The sequence below is a fragment of the Tinamus guttatus genome, unplaced genomic scaffold (genome assembly GCF_059628265.1).
Source record: "Tinamus guttatus ecotype Peru unplaced genomic scaffold, ASM5962826v1 Tinamus_guttatus_pri_ptg000649l, whole genome shotgun sequence".
Taxonomy (NCBI): Eukaryota; Metazoa; Chordata; class Aves; order Tinamiformes; family Tinamidae; genus Tinamus; species Tinamus guttatus.
Window position 1 is genome coordinate 3144402 of NW_028289183.1, and position 19709 is coordinate 3164110.

The 19709-nt window shown below is 40.9% G+C and overlaps 2 protein-coding genes across 2 annotated transcripts in view; one reads left to right on the forward strand and one right to left on the reverse strand.

Annotated features, from left to right (window-relative positions):
- CSNK1D (casein kinase 1 delta) overlaps nucleotides 1-5836 on the forward strand; it is a 29019-nt gene extending 23183 nt beyond the window's left edge. The window contains exon 9 of the mRNA XM_088535908.1: nucleotides 5559-5836. Within this exon, the coding sequence (XP_088392034.1) occupies nucleotides 5559-5573 (15 nt within the window). The 3' untranslated portion in view covers nucleotides 5574-5836. The remainder of the gene's footprint in view (nucleotides 1-5558) is intronic.
- SLC16A3 (solute carrier family 16 member 3) lies at nucleotides 3309-15847 on the reverse strand. The gene is made up of 5 exons (XM_088535906.1): nucleotides 15622-15847; nucleotides 7277-7520; nucleotides 6750-6893; nucleotides 5605-6372; nucleotides 3309-4312 (listed from the first exon to the last, which is right to left on the reverse strand). Exons 2-5 carry the CDS (start codon nucleotides 7497-7499, stop codon nucleotides 4026-4028), a joined length of 1422 nt encoding a protein of 473 aa, XP_088392032.1. The 5' UTR covers nucleotides 7500-7520; nucleotides 15622-15847; the 3' UTR covers nucleotides 3309-4025.
- Nucleotides 15848-19709: the final 3862 nt, after the last annotated feature.

The following is a 19709-nucleotide window of genomic DNA, read 5'->3' on the forward strand; positions in this document are numbered from 1 at the left end:
ACTATTTTATTTAGAAATTTTTAAAAAAATGTATAGGAAAAAATATTTTAACTCCGCCTTGCTAATTACCTAATGGTATTTTACGTTTAGTGTGTGTGCGCATATACACACGGAGAGAGAGGAAGAGTCACAAACACACACACGTTACACACCTTCTCAGTTACAAACGTGTGTGCACCTCCTTGCATAAGGAAATTAAGGGCCTAAGATCTGTGAGTCAGAACATTTTAACTATCAATCTTGTGGTATAGGATGTACAAAGATCTGTGAAGCTTTAAAAATTACACTAGCCTGTACGCTAAGAGAACAGACCGTTAGTTTCAGATAACTAATCTATAAAAATTCCTTTTTTATTGTTTGTTTATTATACTTGGATTTTCTGCATCAGTGTATTGAGATCGTTTCCCTCACGGGCTTCTTAAATAGGTTCGTGAACTGCATGTTTAAGAAATTACATTTGTTCCAGTAGTTTAACATGTAGGAGAAAGAGCATGTTATAATACTACCTTTGTGATGTTTGGTATAATTCAGTTCTGTAACTACTTGTCCTCCCCCCACCTTTGCTCTTCAGTTTTCCAATCGCAGAATTGTAACCAGGTGAAGATGACACAAAGGTGCATTCGGGTGGATGCTGCAGGGTGCTGTTCTGTCTCCCTTTTGGAGGCAGCTGGTGTCTCCCTAGCAGCTTTATGACCACTGCCTTTCCTAAACAGATGAGAGACTACAGAATATCAGAAAATCAACTTAGGAGTTTATGTCTAAACAGTGCAGAGACGCAAGAAATGCCTTAAAAAAAAAAATGGAGAGATTTAAGAGTATTTCCTTGCGGATTTGCAATAAGCAAAGTTAACTTAATATGGAGCAAGCTAGTCTTGTATCTAAGAAAATGGTTCTGATACATTCTCCTATATATAACAGAGTTCCTAACAAGACAGTACTTGGAACCTTAGGATTTCTGCAGCTTTTTACAGCTTGGTGTAGGAAGGAAGGTCTATAAAAGAGGAGTTCAATGTAAAGGCCTGTGTGTCTGTGTCCATGGGAGAGGTGGATACCCGTTTCGGCACGTCCTAGCGTATTGGTCCAGTTTTCCTGCCTGTGGATCTGTTTGGCATGCACGAAGGTTTCTTTCCCATCAGTTCCTGCCAAGGAACTCCATCCAACAGAGGGAAACACGACTGAAGAGCTAGTACATACCCAGATGTCACCCAAAAATGGGATAGGAAGGAGGCTGGGAACTTAACTGGCTCCAGAACTCCGGCTTCGTACTAGTTAGCAAATGAAATTGTAAGCCTGTTTCTGAGAGTCAAGAAAGTAGTCTTGTGGTTTGGCCTCCTCCATGCAGTAACCACCTTCTGGTACCATGAATATTGCAATCCTTCAGTAGCCCTGTGCTGCAAATAGCACAGGGACTCAGAGGAGTCTGTTTTTTAGGCAATGGAAAGAGCTTGTATAGGCCAAAGAGGCACTTTACTAGATTTACTGCAGAAGTTATTATGGATTCCTATTGAAATGTTTTTCCCCGTGTCTTAATGACTCCTTCTTTCACTCCAATCAAATAAAATTCTAACATCTGATTGTAGCTTAACTACTGTAAGGCCATTATGTGCGGAAAATGTCATATAGTCTAGAAAGTCAGTATAGTAAATTGTAAGCCTGAATTTAAGAGATGTTAAATCTGGACTTTGCAGGATTTATTGAAACTTAAAATTGTATCAAAACATATAGCAAAAAAGAAGAGCCATTTAAATTCAGTGATAACAGCATAGTATTCTCCAGCAAAGGAACTTGGAAATTAAAACCCACAGTAGGAAAAAAATGACTTTGAGATGTTGAACTCACATTTGGAAAGGCGTTTAGCTTTTGCTTTCTGAAACAGAACAGGGAACTCCAACCTGAAAGCCTTATCAGGCCTTATCATTATTGCAGCATTTGAAGCAGTCTCTGGGGATATCATGAACTGATCTGTGCATTCCTTTTTCCTCTTCCCCTTTCTCCTGGGGAATGCACTACTTCCAAATACTGACATATTCTTTGTCAAACTGGAAGTTCTGTAACTAAGTTTTTACCACCAGGACATGCCAGAGCATTTCCTGATGCTAAATTTAAAAGATTTTTAAAGTAATGTGATCTATATAGTATAAAAATATGCAATTTATTCAGTGCAGCATCCATTTCATTTTCAAACTGGGGGAAAAAAAAACCAAAAACTTCATAATCCTAAGGTTTCAACATCTGTGGAACTTTTGTTTTAATAATGAAAAACCAATTTTTAAAAATTACCAAAATGGAAGCTGGTTAGGGAGCGCATTAGGGAATGATTCACGTTTTGGCACTTGTCTTGGATTTACTCTGTGTTTCTGCTAAAATGATCAGTTATGAAATAACTGAAGTACTATATTGAATGGATACTCTTGAGCTTCATAGTTTTCAATTATTAAGAGAAATCAGTGAAAAAATCAGGTACAGTCGAGTCCATTTTGAAGATTGTTACTGCAGTTACAAAGCCCAGAGAATTTTTTACGTACATAGCTGAAAGGTGATTTGCTGTAGCATAATTTTATATAAAAGAATGCATAAATGTCTTCAATGTGTTTGAGTGAATAACTGGTAGAATATATAGGATCCGTTCCTCTACTTGCTTTTGCTTCTTCTATTGAGATAGTGCCCTTTCTATTGAGATACTTGCTTTTTCTATTGAGATAATGTTCTCCCAATTACTATTTTCCCTTATTGCAATTCTTCAAATGTGCTGTCACTGCACTCTGCTCTGCTTGCTTTATTTCCTTCACCCATCTAATACTGGAGAAGATTTAAATATTCTGGAGACACTCCCTGTTCTGTTTGTGCAATGAGCAGCAAAGCAGACCCCAATCTTGATTGGTCCTTACACACCGCTATCATAAATGTGATCAACAGTTCCATCCTCTTTTCTTAATCAAGAATAGCATCTTGAACTTCTTTAGACCAAGCAAAAGGATAGGGAAGTGGGGCAAATTAAAAAAAAAAAAAAAAAAAAAAAAAGGTGCAACACTTTAAGACCTGCCTACCTTGCTAGCATTGCATTTTTAACTTTAACATGATTCAAAATACAAAATAGCCCAGTCCTTTTTCCTAAGTTAACTAACATCTGTGTGTCTCATTGCACATGATCTGGAAACCTCTCCCTCTTTCTATATACAAAATGGAGACTTTGGTGATAACTCTACTAAACCTAGTATCTGTCTTTTCAGTGTTATTTTTAGTATTTTTCTGTGTTACGGGGAGATTTCTGAAAACTGTGTATGAGAATATGAACTAACCTTGCTTGCTTATAATCTGTCAGAATCAAGTCTGTTCATTTTATTTTCTCTTGGTATTACTTAGAAATACCACTTGTGTGATCTGCTGAGGACAGTGTCTTCTTTTCCATGCACAGTGTTTCCAGATGATAATTACAAAGATCACAGGTTTAGACAAAACTCATAGAAATACATTTGCATAAATCAAAGGAACAGATATTATCAAAATTAAATTAGGACTGAGCCAATTAATCTAAAAATCTAAAAAAGTAAGAAATTCAAATACCTATTGGAGACCTGTAAATTCCTGAGATTTTTCTGCATCTCAAACTCTTTTCCCTTCACAAAGAACGTGGAAAGGGAAATTACATTTAGCTGCACAAAACAACAATTTCAGCCATACTGTCTGAAAACATACATATAACCTAAAATAGATTCTTCCTATATATCTCTTCCAAGTGAGAATTCTCTGGTGATGCATAGCAGGACTCTACTTGTGTTTACAAAATCTGTATAGTTAATGTTAAAAGTATAACCACAATGCTTCACCTTTAACTGATAAAGCTAGCTTTCTGGTAAAAGGTTGTCTAACAGAACAGCTTCCAGAGAATCCTGATAAGCTGTCTGGTCTCCAGTTAATGAAGCAGATGGCCCAAACCTAAACTAGTTCTATTTCTAAAATAAATAGTGTTGAAGATCTTGGACTTTTTTTTTTTTTCTAAATGCTCTGTCAGTTCTTTGTCATGCTCACACACATGTTTCTGGATTAGTTACAACTTCCCCATTTTTTTCGGGCTCATCTTTCAGAAACTGTTCTACTTCAATGGAGTCCACCTTGGCATCTTCAGGAATTTTGTCTTCAGATTTGTTTAATTCCTCTCTTTCTGCTGCTTCTTCTTTTGTATGTGGTTCTTCCATTTTTTTCTTAATGCAGAAGAAATTTCCTAGAGCCAGTACAAGTGCTGAGGTGGTAACTTCGATTCCAGCAATAATAAAAACAAACATGTACTTATGCGTTGCATCCAAGAGTTTTCCTGAAAAAGACAACATCCCAGGAAATTAACAAAAATAATTATCTAACATTTTTTGTCTGTTTTTTAAAACAAGTCCAGCACTTAAATGACTGGTGGTCAGACCTCCCCTGATTATGTAACTAGCTTTTTAAAACAAAATTTTTAAAAGTTTGTAACAAAAGAGTTCACTAGTGTTTCAATGTCAACTTAGCATTTACTAAGAAATATTTAATAATCTGAAACACATATTCCCTGCCCCCACACACACTGTCATGCAGTTCAGCTGGAATGAAACCAACTTAGGCTTAGTATACAGGGGATGGGACAAGCACCATACCTTTCAGGTCAAAATATTGCATCTGGGGCCAGGATCTGTATCATCAGCTTCCTGTCATTCCCAACCTCATTCTCCCTCCCAGACAAGCAGTGTATTTTGCAAGCAGTTGGTCTACTTAAAATTTAAATTTTATTTAACAGTCAGTCTGGAGCAACTGAATCTGTGATGCTTTATTCAAGTTAAATATTCCTTGGATTGGCTGCAGGTGAAGAGAAGGGAGGCTCCAAGCCTGAATGTCACAAAAAGTAATGCATAGTACTGTTTTTTTAAAGGATTCTGTCATAGTAACAATACTGGAATAATTTTTAAGTGGCTGGTATAAACCACATTCTCTGGTAGTGAATTTTATTTTCTTTCGGTCCAGTGTCATGTAGAACTTATGTGATATAATTAGTAGTGATTTTTTTTTTGTATCGTCCCCTTAGTCTTGGACTGTGGGTCATGTGCAGCAGAAACAGTCAATCTACCCCCCTTAAAACAGCCCTAATATTTCCTAGTCTTCCTTATAAGGCATTTTTTCTCTTGTTCATTTTTTGAAGCTTTTTTTTTTCCCTCCTTCAAATCTCTCATGGGGATACAGATTCTATCCCAGTACTTTCTGAAATAATCTGACAGATTTCATCTTCTGATTCCCAAATACAAAGAAATCTGAATTTCATAAAAGCTATTTGCTGTGTGTGCATGAAATTAATCTCATATAATATTAGTCATCAACTAATAAGAAAGGTTTTCGGTGCAGGAAAAGGAGCATCTCCAGGTGGCAATTCAACCAATTGTAAAAAGGCCCAAGACAAAAAAAAAGGACAGAATTCATCCCACTGTAGCTGCAGAAAGTCGCATAAGCATATGCAACATTAACACAATATACACTTCTTGAGTGACTCATGTTGTTTCTTTTTCTCCCCCTTATCATGTAATTTGTATAAATAGGTGCAATGCAAATGATGTTGACTTCTGAACTAAATGGAGTACTTACCTGCTGATGGTGGACCAATTAGGACAGCCATAGCTTCCGCCAGGAGAACTAAACCGATAGCACTGGAAAACTTCTGAGTACCAACAATAGCCATGAGAACTTCAAACTGAAGAGCACCTACCATTCCGTAAGAAATGCCAAAAAAAATGCAAAAGACCACCAGGCCGCCGTAGTCAACAGACATGGAACCCATAAGATCTGTAAAGCCATTAAAAATCATAGCAAAACTGAAGAGGTAGACACAGCGTGGTCTAACCCACTTGAGACCTGCTACCATTCCACAAATAGGCCGAGCAAAGATATCAATGAATCCCAGAATAGTCAGAAGAAAAGCTGCTTTTGTGTCTGGATACCCTAAATCCTTGGCATAGCTCACAACAAAAACTGGTGGCACAAAGAGTCCAAGCACCATGATAGAGGCTGCTAGCGTGTAGATTACAAAACCACCATCCTTAAACACACTGAAATCCAGAAGCTTTTTCTTCACTTTCTTCTCTTCAACTTCTTTGGTAGCTTCAGACTTTTTGGGTGGTTCCAAAGGTCTCATTAGTGCTCCACATACACAGCAGTTGAGCAGCATCCCACCCAGTATAAGGAATCCTCCTCTCCAACCATATTCATGCTGTAGGATCTGCCCCAGTGGTGAGAGGGCACAAAGAAACACTGGGCTCCCAGCAGCAGATAGCCCATTGGCTAAAGGACGGCGTTTGTCAAAGTAACGATTTAACATGATGAGCGAAGGCTGAAAATTGAGTGCCAGACCCAAACCTGTAACACAGTATACACAAAAATTAATACTAGTCTGCAATATTGCTATAGGAAATCTCTAATTATAGTTCTCATTCAGCTTTACTTCAATGGATGTAAAAAATCCAGGATAACAAAGTATTTGAAAGAGTTCTAGCTCCGTATTATTCTTACACTCTACAGATACAGGCTGCTGATTATAGCTGTGACCACTGAACATACCGAGAAAAAAAATAACATTCAAAAAATAAATAAATACAACAAGTTCATTCCATTCTGAACTGCTGTCTTCATAAAAATCCATCTGGATGACCCTGACGGTTTAGAGATTTACCATTTATATGAACCTTCACACTGAAAGCTGAAAGATTAGCTTTTCAAGCATGCACTCGACTTACCGGTAATCACACCTGCAGTTAGATAGATCTGAACAATGCTTGTGCAGAACGAGGCTATGACCATCCCCATGGAGGCAAAAAGGCCACCCACCAACATGACAGGGCGACAGCCAAAGCGATTGACACACACACTGCAGAGTGGACCTGGAAGAGAAGAACAAGTTACAGTCACTACGTTTTAGTGGGGGAACTGTTCAATTATTTTACGTCAGTCTGCAATTCTTTCATTACTTTGCCCAGATTGTCAGGCCAACCTAGGAGGGGAGTTGTTTCTCTTTACTCATATAGTTAGTCCTTTTTATCTTCAAAATGTCATGCGTTTTTTCAACATGTTCAATAACTACTTAATTACAGGGATTTACTTTTACAGGCAAGGTGGATGTGCTTAGATTTCGGGAATCACATGATTTGCAATAGTTCTTTGGAATGCCTTAATTTTGCACCAATCGGGAGATTGGAGATCGGGATCCCCAATGTAAATGTATGATTTACATGTAATACTGTTTCAAAAAGAGGTAGCCACTTACCGGTGCCGTAAAGCATGGCCAGCAGGATGGAGGAAATCCATGCAGTGTCACTATATCCAACGCCAAATTCTCTGATAAGTTCTTTGAAGAAGACACTAACTGCCTTAGGAAAGGCATAGGAGAATCCTGTGATGATAAAACAGCCAAAAAGGACAGCCCAGCCCCAGCCTCCATCAGGGGCTTTAACACCAGTTGGACCATCATCAGCTACTACTGCTCCCATGGTGAAACTCTGGCGTATTCCCTAAGACATTAAAAACAAACAACAAAAATACAGGCTATAGACTTTGATGCAGTCATCAAAACTACCCAAAAGTAGAAGCTGTACTACAATTAAAGTGACAAATAAGATGTGAGACTTCTTAAATACAAAAATTGAGGATTCGGTGGCTACTTCAACTATTCCTTGAAACCTGCAAAGTTGCAGACAAATTAGACTCATGTAGTAGAATTTTAAATTAATATCTTCTCATAGCTTCCTCACAGTCAAAGCACTATTTCACAGAAAACTGCAGCCATTACAGCAGTTTAGGGACGGATTTGGCTTTCATAAAAGTGTAGCAACTACTTTATTAAAATCTAGGGATTTTTGTTACAAGACCTTGTTATGTAAAGCTACTGGATTGTTCACTTAGAGAGACCTGGAGGCAAAACTACTGGTGCATCACAAGTGTTTTTTGCATCAGTGGATTTTAGTCCTTACTCAGGACAGCACTGCAGCCGAAATGCATAGGTATCTTAAGATACCTTAGAGCTTCCGAAGATCTGTAAGTTTTGATGCACCAGTAAGTATCTAAGCTAAATTTCAAAGAAAATCTTCATGGGAAGTTTTTGTGGAAGAACAAGTTAATAGGAATTTCCTCCCAATATCTCAGTGTGTCTGAAGCAATATTTTCCATTGGTCTCATTAGCACTTTCTCAATATAATTTCCCAGTACTATGCTTGCTGAATCTTATTCTTCACATCTCCCGTATACAGCTACAAACTCCTTTTTACCTACAAAATAGAAACTTTTCTTGGGACAGTGTTTATGTACAAAGCAGTAATGCTAATGTACAAAGCATTTTTAAAAGAGACGCTGAGAAGACAGTGGAAAAGGTAGATAAAGTGTGCCTTCATATGGAGATAGCAGGAAGAAACTGTCCATCACAATGCAATTAAACCCCCTTCTTATTGCATATAGTATCTGCACTAAAAGAATGTGTCAGTAAATAGCCAAAAAAAAGCCCAATAGCATCCTTGATTCAAAAAAAATCTTTATTTTTAAATGATATTTCAGTATGTAAGGTACTTTCAGATAATAGTCTACTTATAAACGCATATTTCACACTTGAAAAAAAAAAAAAGGAGGATAGCTGGTAACTCAGAAAATAAAGAGCTTCTCATACACTAACTTTCCTCTAACATGTAACTTTAAATGCAGGTTTTCCGTAACTTCTCATAGGTGTGCTGCAGGGTGAGGAGCTGCCTTCAAGTTAGGTCCATGACTGCTGCCCCTTGGAGAGGCATTCTGGACGTGCAATTATGTGTTAATACCATGTGATTCACAGCCTACCAAATGCTTCCCAGGTACAGGACCAGGGCCAACATAAAACCTCTCCTGCTTGTCCTAAAGGAGAGTTAAAAAGTTGGGCTTGTAGCAAGAAGGTCATAAAGACATAAGGATCAGCCTATCAAAACAGGAAGTGTTTTTTAAAAACAGTGAAATAGTTTTGAGTAGAAGAGATAGCTGGGAGCAGAGGGAAGTAATTTCTGACAAATAACGAGTAGCAGTTTTGTAATACCTAGTGGCATTTTTTTAAGTGAAGTGTCAAATTATATTTTAGTCTTGTTTATGTTAAATTTGGTCATATGTTTAAAATGCAAATTACTGTTACCACTGGACCATGGTTCCACTTTACTACTACCTAGAAGGGGAGTGCAAGCACAGTTGCACATCACATAAGATGCCCACCAATTAAGAAAGATTCTGCTTTGAAAAGTATGGCAACTCTGGCGGTAGCAATGCATCAAATGATGATGTTCTTACAGATCTCTCTGTGGGTCGGACTAGGTCAGACACATTGTGCTGATGTGGATTCACTGTCTAGACAATTGGGCACTGACTGTTAATAGGCCCGAATGAACGTCCTGTATGACATTTAAGCCAGCACTGCTGCTGCTTGGAAGAAACGTATATACAAGACCCAGGCATGATCATGACTATACCTGTGGGTTGCTCAAGGAGGACAATAAGCCTCATACTACTGGCTTCATCTGTTCTGTAAATATAAGCAGTTAACAAAATAGCTGAATTCTTTGCGATTTGACTACAGAATGATTAAATATGAAGTGAAACAGCAAGCATAATAAAGTTAAGCATCATAAAATCAGTGCAGTGATTCTAGGTGTCTTGTTAATTTGTTGACTGCCATTAAGAACACGCTCTCAGTTCCCTCTTAGTTTGTCAGACTGGGCGTTTTTGTCACCAGTTTTCAGCCTCTAAACATATATCTGAAAATACAGACCTCATCTCTGCAAGATCCTCCTGGGATCTGTCCACTCTTCAAAACTGTTTTCCCAGTAACTCCTGTATGACACACATTCGTGTGATGATTGTTGATTGGTAATATTAAATTATCTAGAGTTCTCCAAAAATCTCATCTCATCTCCTTTGTATCTGCTGCATGTTTTGCTATGCATTTATTTAGGAACTTCAGCCCTCAAATCCCAAAAGCACTTAAACCTTTACTGAATTTTACTATTTCATTTTACCTTTCATGCTTACATTTGAAAAGCCAGGACCAAATTTCTATCTGAAATACAGAAACATATTTGGGAAAACAGGAATCTTCCTGGGAGGAGGCTAGTTTATCAAAAAAAGGAGACAGAAATGGCTGAGTTAATATGCAGGTATGCATTTTCTTCATCCAAACAAAGGCAGGAAATGCTTTTGTAATTTGGCAGAGAAAGCAGTCTAATAGCTTTACAATCCATCTAGTGTGTTGTTCTGCTGCCTACCTGCTCTTGCAATATGTGCTCACCAGATAACAGTATAATGTGTATTAAAGGTCTGCTAATCTAAAATCCTAATGAATAAAACTTCTGCTGTTTTGATGTCTTTTTAAAACAAAGCATTGTTGAAATAATTCTGAGGGAAATAAAAGCACAGCCAAAGTACTGAGTTTGTACTCTTCAAAAAGGATTGTTTTTTTAAAAAAGCAATAGCCACATAACACCATGTATGCACAAGGTGTAATACCTTCTCGACACCGTAGATTGAGGGTGAATGGATTTTCATCACTCACATTGTTTCCAAAATGAAAGAACACTTTGGAGCAGAGGATGTTTAAAATGCTAGTGGATGTGTAATTTTTTTGCCTTCTTTTATATGAGCCATCTAGTGGCAAGTTAAAATAAACACAAGTGTATGAGCAAGTTTCGTTGAAAAATACCAGACAGCAGTTTCCGCAGGTGACTCATGCAGCGCAGGACTGAATTCAGCCCAGGAATAAATTGTTTCTTGCCATCCACCTCTGCCCGCACACAGGCGCGGATCTACAGCAATGTCCTAATGGTAACCTGTACAGGCCGCTGCGGGATCCATGCAGTAAACTACATCCAACTGCGGCAGCGGCGAGCGGCTCTTGAGAGGAATCGTCAGGAAAAGCCATGTGGCGGCGCGGCGGTGCCACCCGGACGCAAACGCCGGCGCTCCCGTCTCCCCGGGGCGCGCGCGGCCCCGGCCCTGCAGCGGCGACGCGCGGCGGCAGGAGGCTCCGCGGCGGGCGCGCGCGGCGGCCGCCGCACTGAGACGTGAGGGACGTGACTGGCGGAGGGGAGGGGCTCTTACCGTAATTGCAGGCGGCGGGACGCGCGGCGGCTCCGCGCGGCGCCCGCGCAACGCACTGCTCAGGACGGCGAGGGACCCTCTTCCCTGGCGGGTCTCGTGCCGCTTCGTCACCCATTTCGTCCCATCTCAGCCATATTTCGTCTCACTTCGCCTATGGGAGTTGGCCCTCTGTGTCCTACCAGTAAGAGTCTTTAAAACAATTTCCTACTATGATGTGATGCTCAGACTTGCAGATGTGGAAGGTTGGCCTACTCCCAGACTTCTAAAAAAAATGGGGAACTTAGGGGAAGCAGTATACTAAGGTATAATTAGGAATCACCAGAAAACACCACATCAGGATCTCAAACACCACTGTGTTAAAACTGGTCTATATATGCACACTTCTACATCAGTCTTACTCATCTGGTTCAATCCGTCAGTAGTTAATAGTTATACATCAGAATTAAAAAAAAAAAAAAAGTTAACCAGAACTAAATGAACCCTGTCTCTTCAAACACAGCACAGAAGATGTGATTCATCCTGTGGTGGAGTGGAGCGGAGCGGGTTACTTGGCTGTCAACATTACCCACCTTAGGCACTGCTAAGGAAGTAATGGGTAAGTTCCTGTGTGCAAACTTGTGCAAACTTGGGTGAGCAATGTCAGAGGTGGCTCGTTGCTGGTAAGCACTGACGAAACTTTCATACAATTTCACTTCCGGTATAGTCAGTGTTGAGCTCATAGCCTGCCACGGGAGGTACTGCGTAACCATTACAAAGTTCACTTATCTTTCTATTCTTGTTGGCTTTGCCCTGTCAGAGCACAATCTTGTTCAAATGGCTGTATTTCAGACTCCATCCGTATAGCAGACATGACAAAATTGCCAGTATTTATTCCAGATTCCTTCTATCATAAATGGCTTTTGCGGTATGTCACACAAAGGACACAAGCCTAATTTTATCTAGGTGTGCTTTCATGTTCTTGATCTTATCTCATTATTCGCTTGGAAACCAATTCACGATACAACACACATAAGAAATATTAGGTGATTGCTGCTGGCATTGTGGGTAATATGTATGGTGTAACGTATATACAAGGAGAGCATCCATATTATAAAAAGCAGCACAAGGAAATAAGAAGACTGTAATGTTGGTGTTTAGCCAGTACCTTTATTGGCCATGTAGCAATAATTTATGGCTAGCAATATGGATAGCATGAATATTTTTAATTATGTATACTGATTTCCTGTATAGCTTGAAGAGTTTCCCTTAATCAATTTAACTAGGGCAGATCTGCTAGAAATCTATCCAACCTGGAATTCCTAGACTAGAAATAAGTAATGGAAATACAAATATTCTATAAATAGAAAACAGGTCATACACTTCCATATAGGGATCCCAATTCAGATTGGAATCCCACTACGTTGAGTGTTGTACAGTCACAAAAGGAAGATAGTCCAAGTTGAGCAATGCAGGATTCTATGCTCACTTCATTATCCATGGAACTTAGAGAATAGGGTGTTTTTCCATAGGGTGTTGCGAGTAGGGATGCACTAAAAAGTGTAGGCTACTTGATGCTACGGTAATAGGAATCTTAAATCTTGAAACCCCCCCCCCTTTTTTTTTTTCAGTGAAGACTAACCATCTTCACTGAAATCATGCAAGAAATGACCCTTGCCATAATCAATTCATTTTAATGTTCTCCAGAACCTGATTGTAGCCCTCTACATATAAAGCAACTACCTGTTACAAGGACATATCACAGACATCTATCCACCCAGCATGATTTCAATTATTTCCTGGTACTCTAAACAATAAAGCTTCTTAAGTTTTACTCTAATTTATTACAGTCCATTCTTAGGTACTTCCTACATGCCATCTTGATGGGCTACTCATCTGAAACAGAGGTGCATTTCTTGGGTATCTCCTGCCTAAACGCCAGCCATTTTAGTTAAACATCCATTTCCAAAGACTGCTGCAAACTCCCACCCCCTACAAAACCATTACCGTATTTACCCGTGCCTGCGCTGACCTCCTGCTCTCCGCCTTACACCATGCAGTCACTTTCATTTTCCCAGTCAGGCCTTATTTGTTTTATCAGGGACAGGTTTCCAGTCCTGCAGGATCTGCATCTGCCTTTCTGAGAGGTTTGCCAGCTTTCACAGAACTTCACTATTTCTCAAAACTTCAAAGAAAAAAACATGCAGTATTTCTGTGCTGTCTATAGCTGTGGGTGATGCTCTATACCGGCACTTACTGTCAATCTCCTATCGCTGCCTACGCTCAAACCATTTTAGTGTTATTTCACTGTGCATCTGTACATCACTGTACAGCACTGTACATCACATGTTACTGGTGTGAATAAATTCATGCTGGAAGCTTATGTGTAACAAAGGATGGGGACCAGCATCCTATTATCGGGGTAAACTGAACTGTAGGGGAAGTTCAGTGCTTCCTGCTTTTTTAATAATTAGTATGTTAAAATAGTGTTCATTATCTTATTTGGGAAAAGTGATTTTATATATATATATGTATGTGTTTTTTTTTTTTTTAATAACAAGAATGGTACCAGCAAAGACCCTCAACTTACTCTGGGCCATAAGCAAAAGAACAAGTCACAGATCTGCATATTAACTTGAAGCTGAAAGAAAAAAGGCTAGTCTGATTTTCTTCTTACCAAGAAGGAACAGCTTTTTTAATCTTGGTGTAAATACTTGCCTAAATATTTTCTTTACTTAAAAATACAGCTGTAACTAGCAATTCAATCTTCATAGGAACATCTCTGAGACAAATACATTAATTAGTTCTATAACAATAATATTGTGAGCTCCCTAGCTTTCATATCATATGGAGGAGTAGACTTTTTTTCTAAAATCTGTGGTTTTTTAATAGCACATCCATTACCCTAAGTGCAAATGCATTACTGTCAGCATCCTGGGAACTGACAGTATATGTCCTTTCTGTGTGCACGGAACAAGCAGACAACATACCTTCAATTATCCTGCTACTTTCAGGATGCTTTGAGAAACGGAAGTTACAGGAGCCGAACTTTAGTTGAATACTTATCTTTTTCTGTAGTGCAGCTGAATAACACCATAACATACATTTGTGTATGTGAATTATCATTCACAATTGAAAATGTGTATAAGCCATCTTAATATTTTTATAATATTTTAGAATTTCCCTTGAGTTACTACTTCTGACTTAATTACAACATGTGTAGTGTACTGTTTTGCATTTTCAAACCGCTGACTGCCACACCTTAACAAACTACCGCTTCTTCAGAAACAAGTATTGCAAAACTTGCCTAATTTCATCCTAAAACAAACGGTTTACCAGGTATCACAAGAACTCAAACCTGTTGTCTAAGCACGCAAGTTTCCAGAACCAGGTTTTCAGAAACGGTGAGGAAGTTGTCCTGTTGCAATTCAATGTCCTAAGGCATTAACTAAGGCAAGTCGAAAACCGTTTTATGTGGATTATGCACCATAGCAAAAAAAAAAAAAAAAAAAAAAGGATGAAGGATGAACTAAGGAGGGCCGGGGCAGCCCCGGCGCCAGCCCAGGCGAGGGGCTCGGAGAACAAAGGTGGCGACGGCGCGGAGGCCGCGAGGCCGCGCGTGGCACCGGGGCAGGCGCCCACCCCTCCCGGCCTTCCCCTTCCCGCCGGCTCCGCGGGGCGCGGGCGGCTCCGCGCCGCCTCGGATGCAAACCGTCTCTAGGGAGACTAGAGATTAAGCGTCCCAGTGCTTAATCGTTTTCAGAGCGCGCGCAGAAGCGACTAACGGAGCTAATGCTCTGGTTGAGACGATGTCCTCGCGAGGGACGGTCCCTCAGACTGCGTTTTGCGCGCTCTGACGGATTCCAGATTGTCACCGAAATGGGAGACGGAAATGAGAGGTGCGCGACAGCGAAAGGAATGCGAGGTGCGTGCTCGAACGCAAACCCTCGTATCCCGGTGTCTGTTTGAAGCCAGCGACCACACGGAACAAATCCCGAGCTCGTGGGCGCCGAGGGCTGCTGCGCTGGGGGCAGGGACGAGGCGACCCTCGGCGCGACCCGGTGCTCAGCGGGGGACGCTGCAGGCAACGCTGCTCCGCGGCAGCCGGGCAGGACTCGGCCGCCAGCACCGCTCGGCGCCCGGACAGCGCCGTCGCGGGGGGCGCTGCGCTAGCGCGGACTCCAAGAGAGCGGAGAGCGCCCGCCCGGCCTCTGCTTCGCGGAGCAGCCCGACCCCAGGATCGGTGAAGCGCGGGGCACCCCCCGCAACACACAAGGCGGAACCGGCGATCGCGGCAGCGGTGCCGCGCCCGCCGCCCTAGCGGCCCGCCCGCCGCGGGATGCTGTGGGGATGCCCTTCGCACGAGGCGCCGGCGGCTCCGGAGCGCGGCCGCTGGCCTGAACCCGGCGGAGCAGGGGCGCGTTTTATGGTTGCCCGCGGCAGGCTGGTCCGACGGGCTCCCGCGTCCTCGTGGCGCTCGCCCCGCGCGCCTGCTAAGCCTCCGCGGCATCGCGCACGACGGCTGCGCCTCCATACCTGAGTCACGTTCCCCGCCTCGGCGCCGGGATGCTCAGAGTGCGCCGGCCCGCTGTCCGCTTCTGCCGGTGCCCCCGGACGGACCCGCCCCGACCCGTCTGCCGGTGCCCCGCCGGCTGCGGAGCCTTTCGGCTCGGGCTGCCCGTCCCTCCCACGTCAGAGTGGCAGCGGCGGCTCCTAGCGCCGCCAGGGCGCGCGGCCCCGCGCTACAGGTTCGCCCGGGCAGGGGCGCGGCGGGAGGCGCTCGGCGCTGGCCTCGCCCCGAGCCTGAGGCGGAGCCTCGGGGCGTCTCGGCGCTTCTGGCGCGAAGCTCCTGCGCGGCTGAGGGAGCGCGGAGAGCGGCTCTATGTCCGTGTCTGCGTAAACGGCGGGTGCTCTGTGCCAGCATCCCGTTTTCCCAGTCTTCTCACATAGGGATTACTTTTATGAGGTTCCTTTTTTGTTGTTGTTGTTCTTCTTAGTCATTTTAATGTGGTACTGTGCCGCTACGGATTGGAAACTTTCCTTCTCATCCCTTACCCGGGTGTGCCAACTGGAAATGCATCGTGTCCCCTTTAGGATTCGATTGAATGATATCTCTGGATTATGTCTGCTGTGACTCTGCTGCTGTTCATACAAAACTTGAATTATAAAACTGAATGTGTTTCCTTATTGCTATTACTTGGTATTCTTGCACGTTGTGATGTTTCTAAAACGCACTACAGAATGTATACTTCTTAGGCTACTTGGGGACTAGGAGATTTCGGACTAGGTGCCCCACTATTTTTTTGCATTTACAACACAAAACGGGTGCAGTCCAGCAGCTGAAGGTATTTCTAGGTGCCTCTACAGCTTGTCTTGGTTCTCCAAAAAGAGGAAGTATGACTTTGATTGCCCATCCTTAAGGACTGGAAAAGACATCACTGTTCTTGAAGGAAAGATGGTTTCATTTATCATTGCCCATGCTTCTGACTACAATTTCCTAAGTGACACAGTACCTTCCTGCAATTTATTTTGCTTAATTGTTCTACTTTGTGCATGAATTACCACATCATAGACAGGTATAATCCACCTGTTAGAAATTTTGATTCAAACTTCAGAGATTTGCGCTCTCTAAAGATACTTTCAAAAAGAACAGAGGGGCCTAGGAAAGGAGAGGGAAAAAGAAGCAGTGAAAAGGAAGTTGGCAAAATATCTGCCAACGTTGCCCCTTTATTCAGAAGAATATATTCTGAAATATCAGTACCTCTTTTTTAAGAAGCTAGATAAGGAAAGAGATATGTACCTAATAGGTTTAAAAGACTGAAAAGAGAACTGATATGTGTTCAGATCTGCCAGCATCGCTCCTACTAAAGCTTGTGTCCCGGTGTAGACTTGCAGTTCCTTCAGCCTAATAAGGAGAAAGCAATACATTTTCTGGTTAGAGTTTGGTTGTAGGGCATTCATGCCATTTAAGAGGTCCTATATATAGAGAGATTAATACATAGATATAATATATGTATATACATATGTTTACATACATATATATACACATACTTGTATTGATACATGTATGTGTATATAGATATATGCATGCATATATAAATATACAGGTATGTCTATATAGATATGTGTATGCATATATAAATAAGTGTATGTATATATAAATATATGCATGTGTTTTGTGGGTTTTGTTTGTTTGTTTGTTTGTTTGTTTTGAGATGGAAAGTGTCAGTAAAGTCTCTTTTTCAGAAGTGGGTGTCTATAGCCATAGACCAGCTATAACTGTAGAAAACTGTAACCAGTGAACTGTGGTCTCGCACTCTTTCAGAAGATGGCATTTTATTCTAAGAGTGATTGTACTCACAGAGGTTGACGTGCCAGGGTAAATGACACCACTCAACATCAGGACTCAGATCATTGAATTTTATTCAGTATTCAACAAGACACTAGTGTAAGTGAGCAGAACACAAGGTTGCTGTACTTGCAGAAGCCTGCACAGAATCTGGGTAACCTCAGAAATATTTAGAACTGAGAAGAAGGCACAAAACTCCTAGTTGTTATGTGGAATTATGTTGCATCAGTATAAGCACTAAATATGCTGCAATATGTTTATGAAAAGAGATCATTTAAAAATGTAACAAAGAGAACTCAAAACACAGGGATTTAAGGTATCATTAAAGTTATGAAAAAATCCTTCTTCAAAGTTTTAGCTAAATATAAAACAGCTTCTGCAGCTTACTATTGTTCATTTACAAGTGTGCCAGCTATTACAGATATTCTGAAAGCATTATTAAGAGAAATTCTTGAGGAATCATTAACTGAATTGTCTTTGGCCAGAGTAGACTGTGAAAATTTCAGTTTAGTTTCTTGCTAAAGGCATTCTTAATAAGAAAAATAATATTGCTGTGTTATATTAATAGAGGTCAGGTTCAGAAAGATCTCCACTAAAGAGTCCTTCGCTCTGAAATTCCTTACTGGTTTCCAAATAAATAATGATCTCGATGTGTTCTTTACTTGTATGTTTAATTTTACTTTTCTTTTTCCTTTGAAATTGTGATATTCAAGCACTACAAATACATATAAAGAAAAATATTTTTGAATACTATTTAAATCACTAGAAAATGTGTTTGTATAGCATCATTCCAAAGATCAAGGCACAGAGTATGCTTTTTTGCAATCATGCAACCTCACCTAACTATCAAAAATCTATTTTTGTTTCTTTTCCCCTTTTCATCATTACTCAAACTGTCCACTTTTTTGCACTTCTTTTCAGTTTTCCCTCCTTCATATCTTTTCTGTATCCTTCGAAATTGTTCAGTGGTGTCCCTGTGTTTTCTCCTAGGTTCGTAGAATCACAGTACGGCTAATGTTAGAAGGGGCCTCTGCAGACTGTCTAGTCCGATTCCAGTGCTCAAAGCAGGATCAGCCACATTCAGCTGAGTTTTGACTGTCTGCAAGGATGGAGACTGCAACCACTCTAGGGAACCTGTTCCGCTTTTCAATCACCCTTAAAGTAAAAAAGCTTTTTCTTGTGTTTGAAGGTAATTTCAATTTGTGCCACTTGACTCTTGTTCTTTCACTAAGTACCACTGAGAGGAGTCCGGCTCAGTCACCTCTAATACCCTGCCTCATCGGGTATTTATCAGTACTGATAAGATCTGCCACTGAGGGTTCTTCAGACATATTGTCCCAGTTCTCTCATCTTCTCTGTCTTTGCTGCAAGGACACATTGCTTGCTCACATTCAGCTTTGGTCCATTTCATGAGATTCTTAGGTTATTTCCATTAAAAAGTCAGTGTAGGGTGTAGTAGAAGGTGTAATTAAATAACTGCAACTCAGGTCAGTAAGGACAGTAAGAAGAGGTTAGTAATTTTTCCTGGTAAGGCTTTCTGAAGGGGCAGAATGTCTGAAGCACTTTTATTACAAGTATAAATAGGAAGAGAGTAGCTGCCAGTAAGGACAGAACTTCGCTTCGGTGAAATTTAAGGCTTCCTATGGCAAATGTCTTCCCTAGCACTTCCTTAACTGTAGAAATGCTTCTGTGTATCGTAACAGGGTTTGGGTGGCAGCTGCTTCCTGTTCCAGATTCCTACTGTACCCTTCACTGTTCCTGCACTTTGTAGGTGAGTCTCAAATGCTGCCTTAAAACTGCTTGTAAATGTTTATTCCAGTTAAGCTTTATAGATATACTATTTTAAGGCTATTTTTTCTTGTTTACAGTTGAATCGGGTCGGTGGTATTAATTTTTTTTCACAGCAATATTTGCAAGAATTTTAACATTGAACATTTTCAAATGATTTCATACAAAGCTGATCATGCACTGTTCTGTGCTTACGCCTTTGCCTTTGCTTTAAAAGGAAAATCTAGCAGACCACATTATACAAAGAGCCTTTTATTGCAAAAAGGCCAGTGATTTTCAGAGCTGAGGTTTCAACAGTTTTAGTTTGTTTCTACAGACTAGGAAAATAGTCTTTTTAAATGATTCTAAAGATACAAGAGAGGTATATAAACTGTACCTACAAAGATGTATGTAGCCTTTAAAAAATGTAATCCCAGAAATATTTTGCCGTTAGACATGGGTAAGATAGACACAGAAACAAAATTCTTCTAGCCTGGATGGAGGTGGA

What these genes read in the sequence shown, in the direction of transcription:
- SLC16A3 (XM_088535906.1), bottom strand. Translation starts at nt 7,499, where the DNA reads ATGGGAGCAGTAGTAGCTGATGATGGTCCAACTGGTGTTAAAGCCCCT. An exon ending in GGCCATGCTTTACGGCACCG is followed by an intron (nt 6,894 to 7,276) that starts GTAAGTGGCTAC and finishes CTTCTCTTCCAG; the next exon opens with GTCCACTCTGCAGTGTGTGT. An exon ending in AACTGCAGGTGTGATTACCG is followed by an intron (nt 6,373 to 6,749) that starts GTAAGTCGAGTG and finishes ACTGTGTTACAG; the next exon opens with GTTTGGGTCTGGCACTCAAT.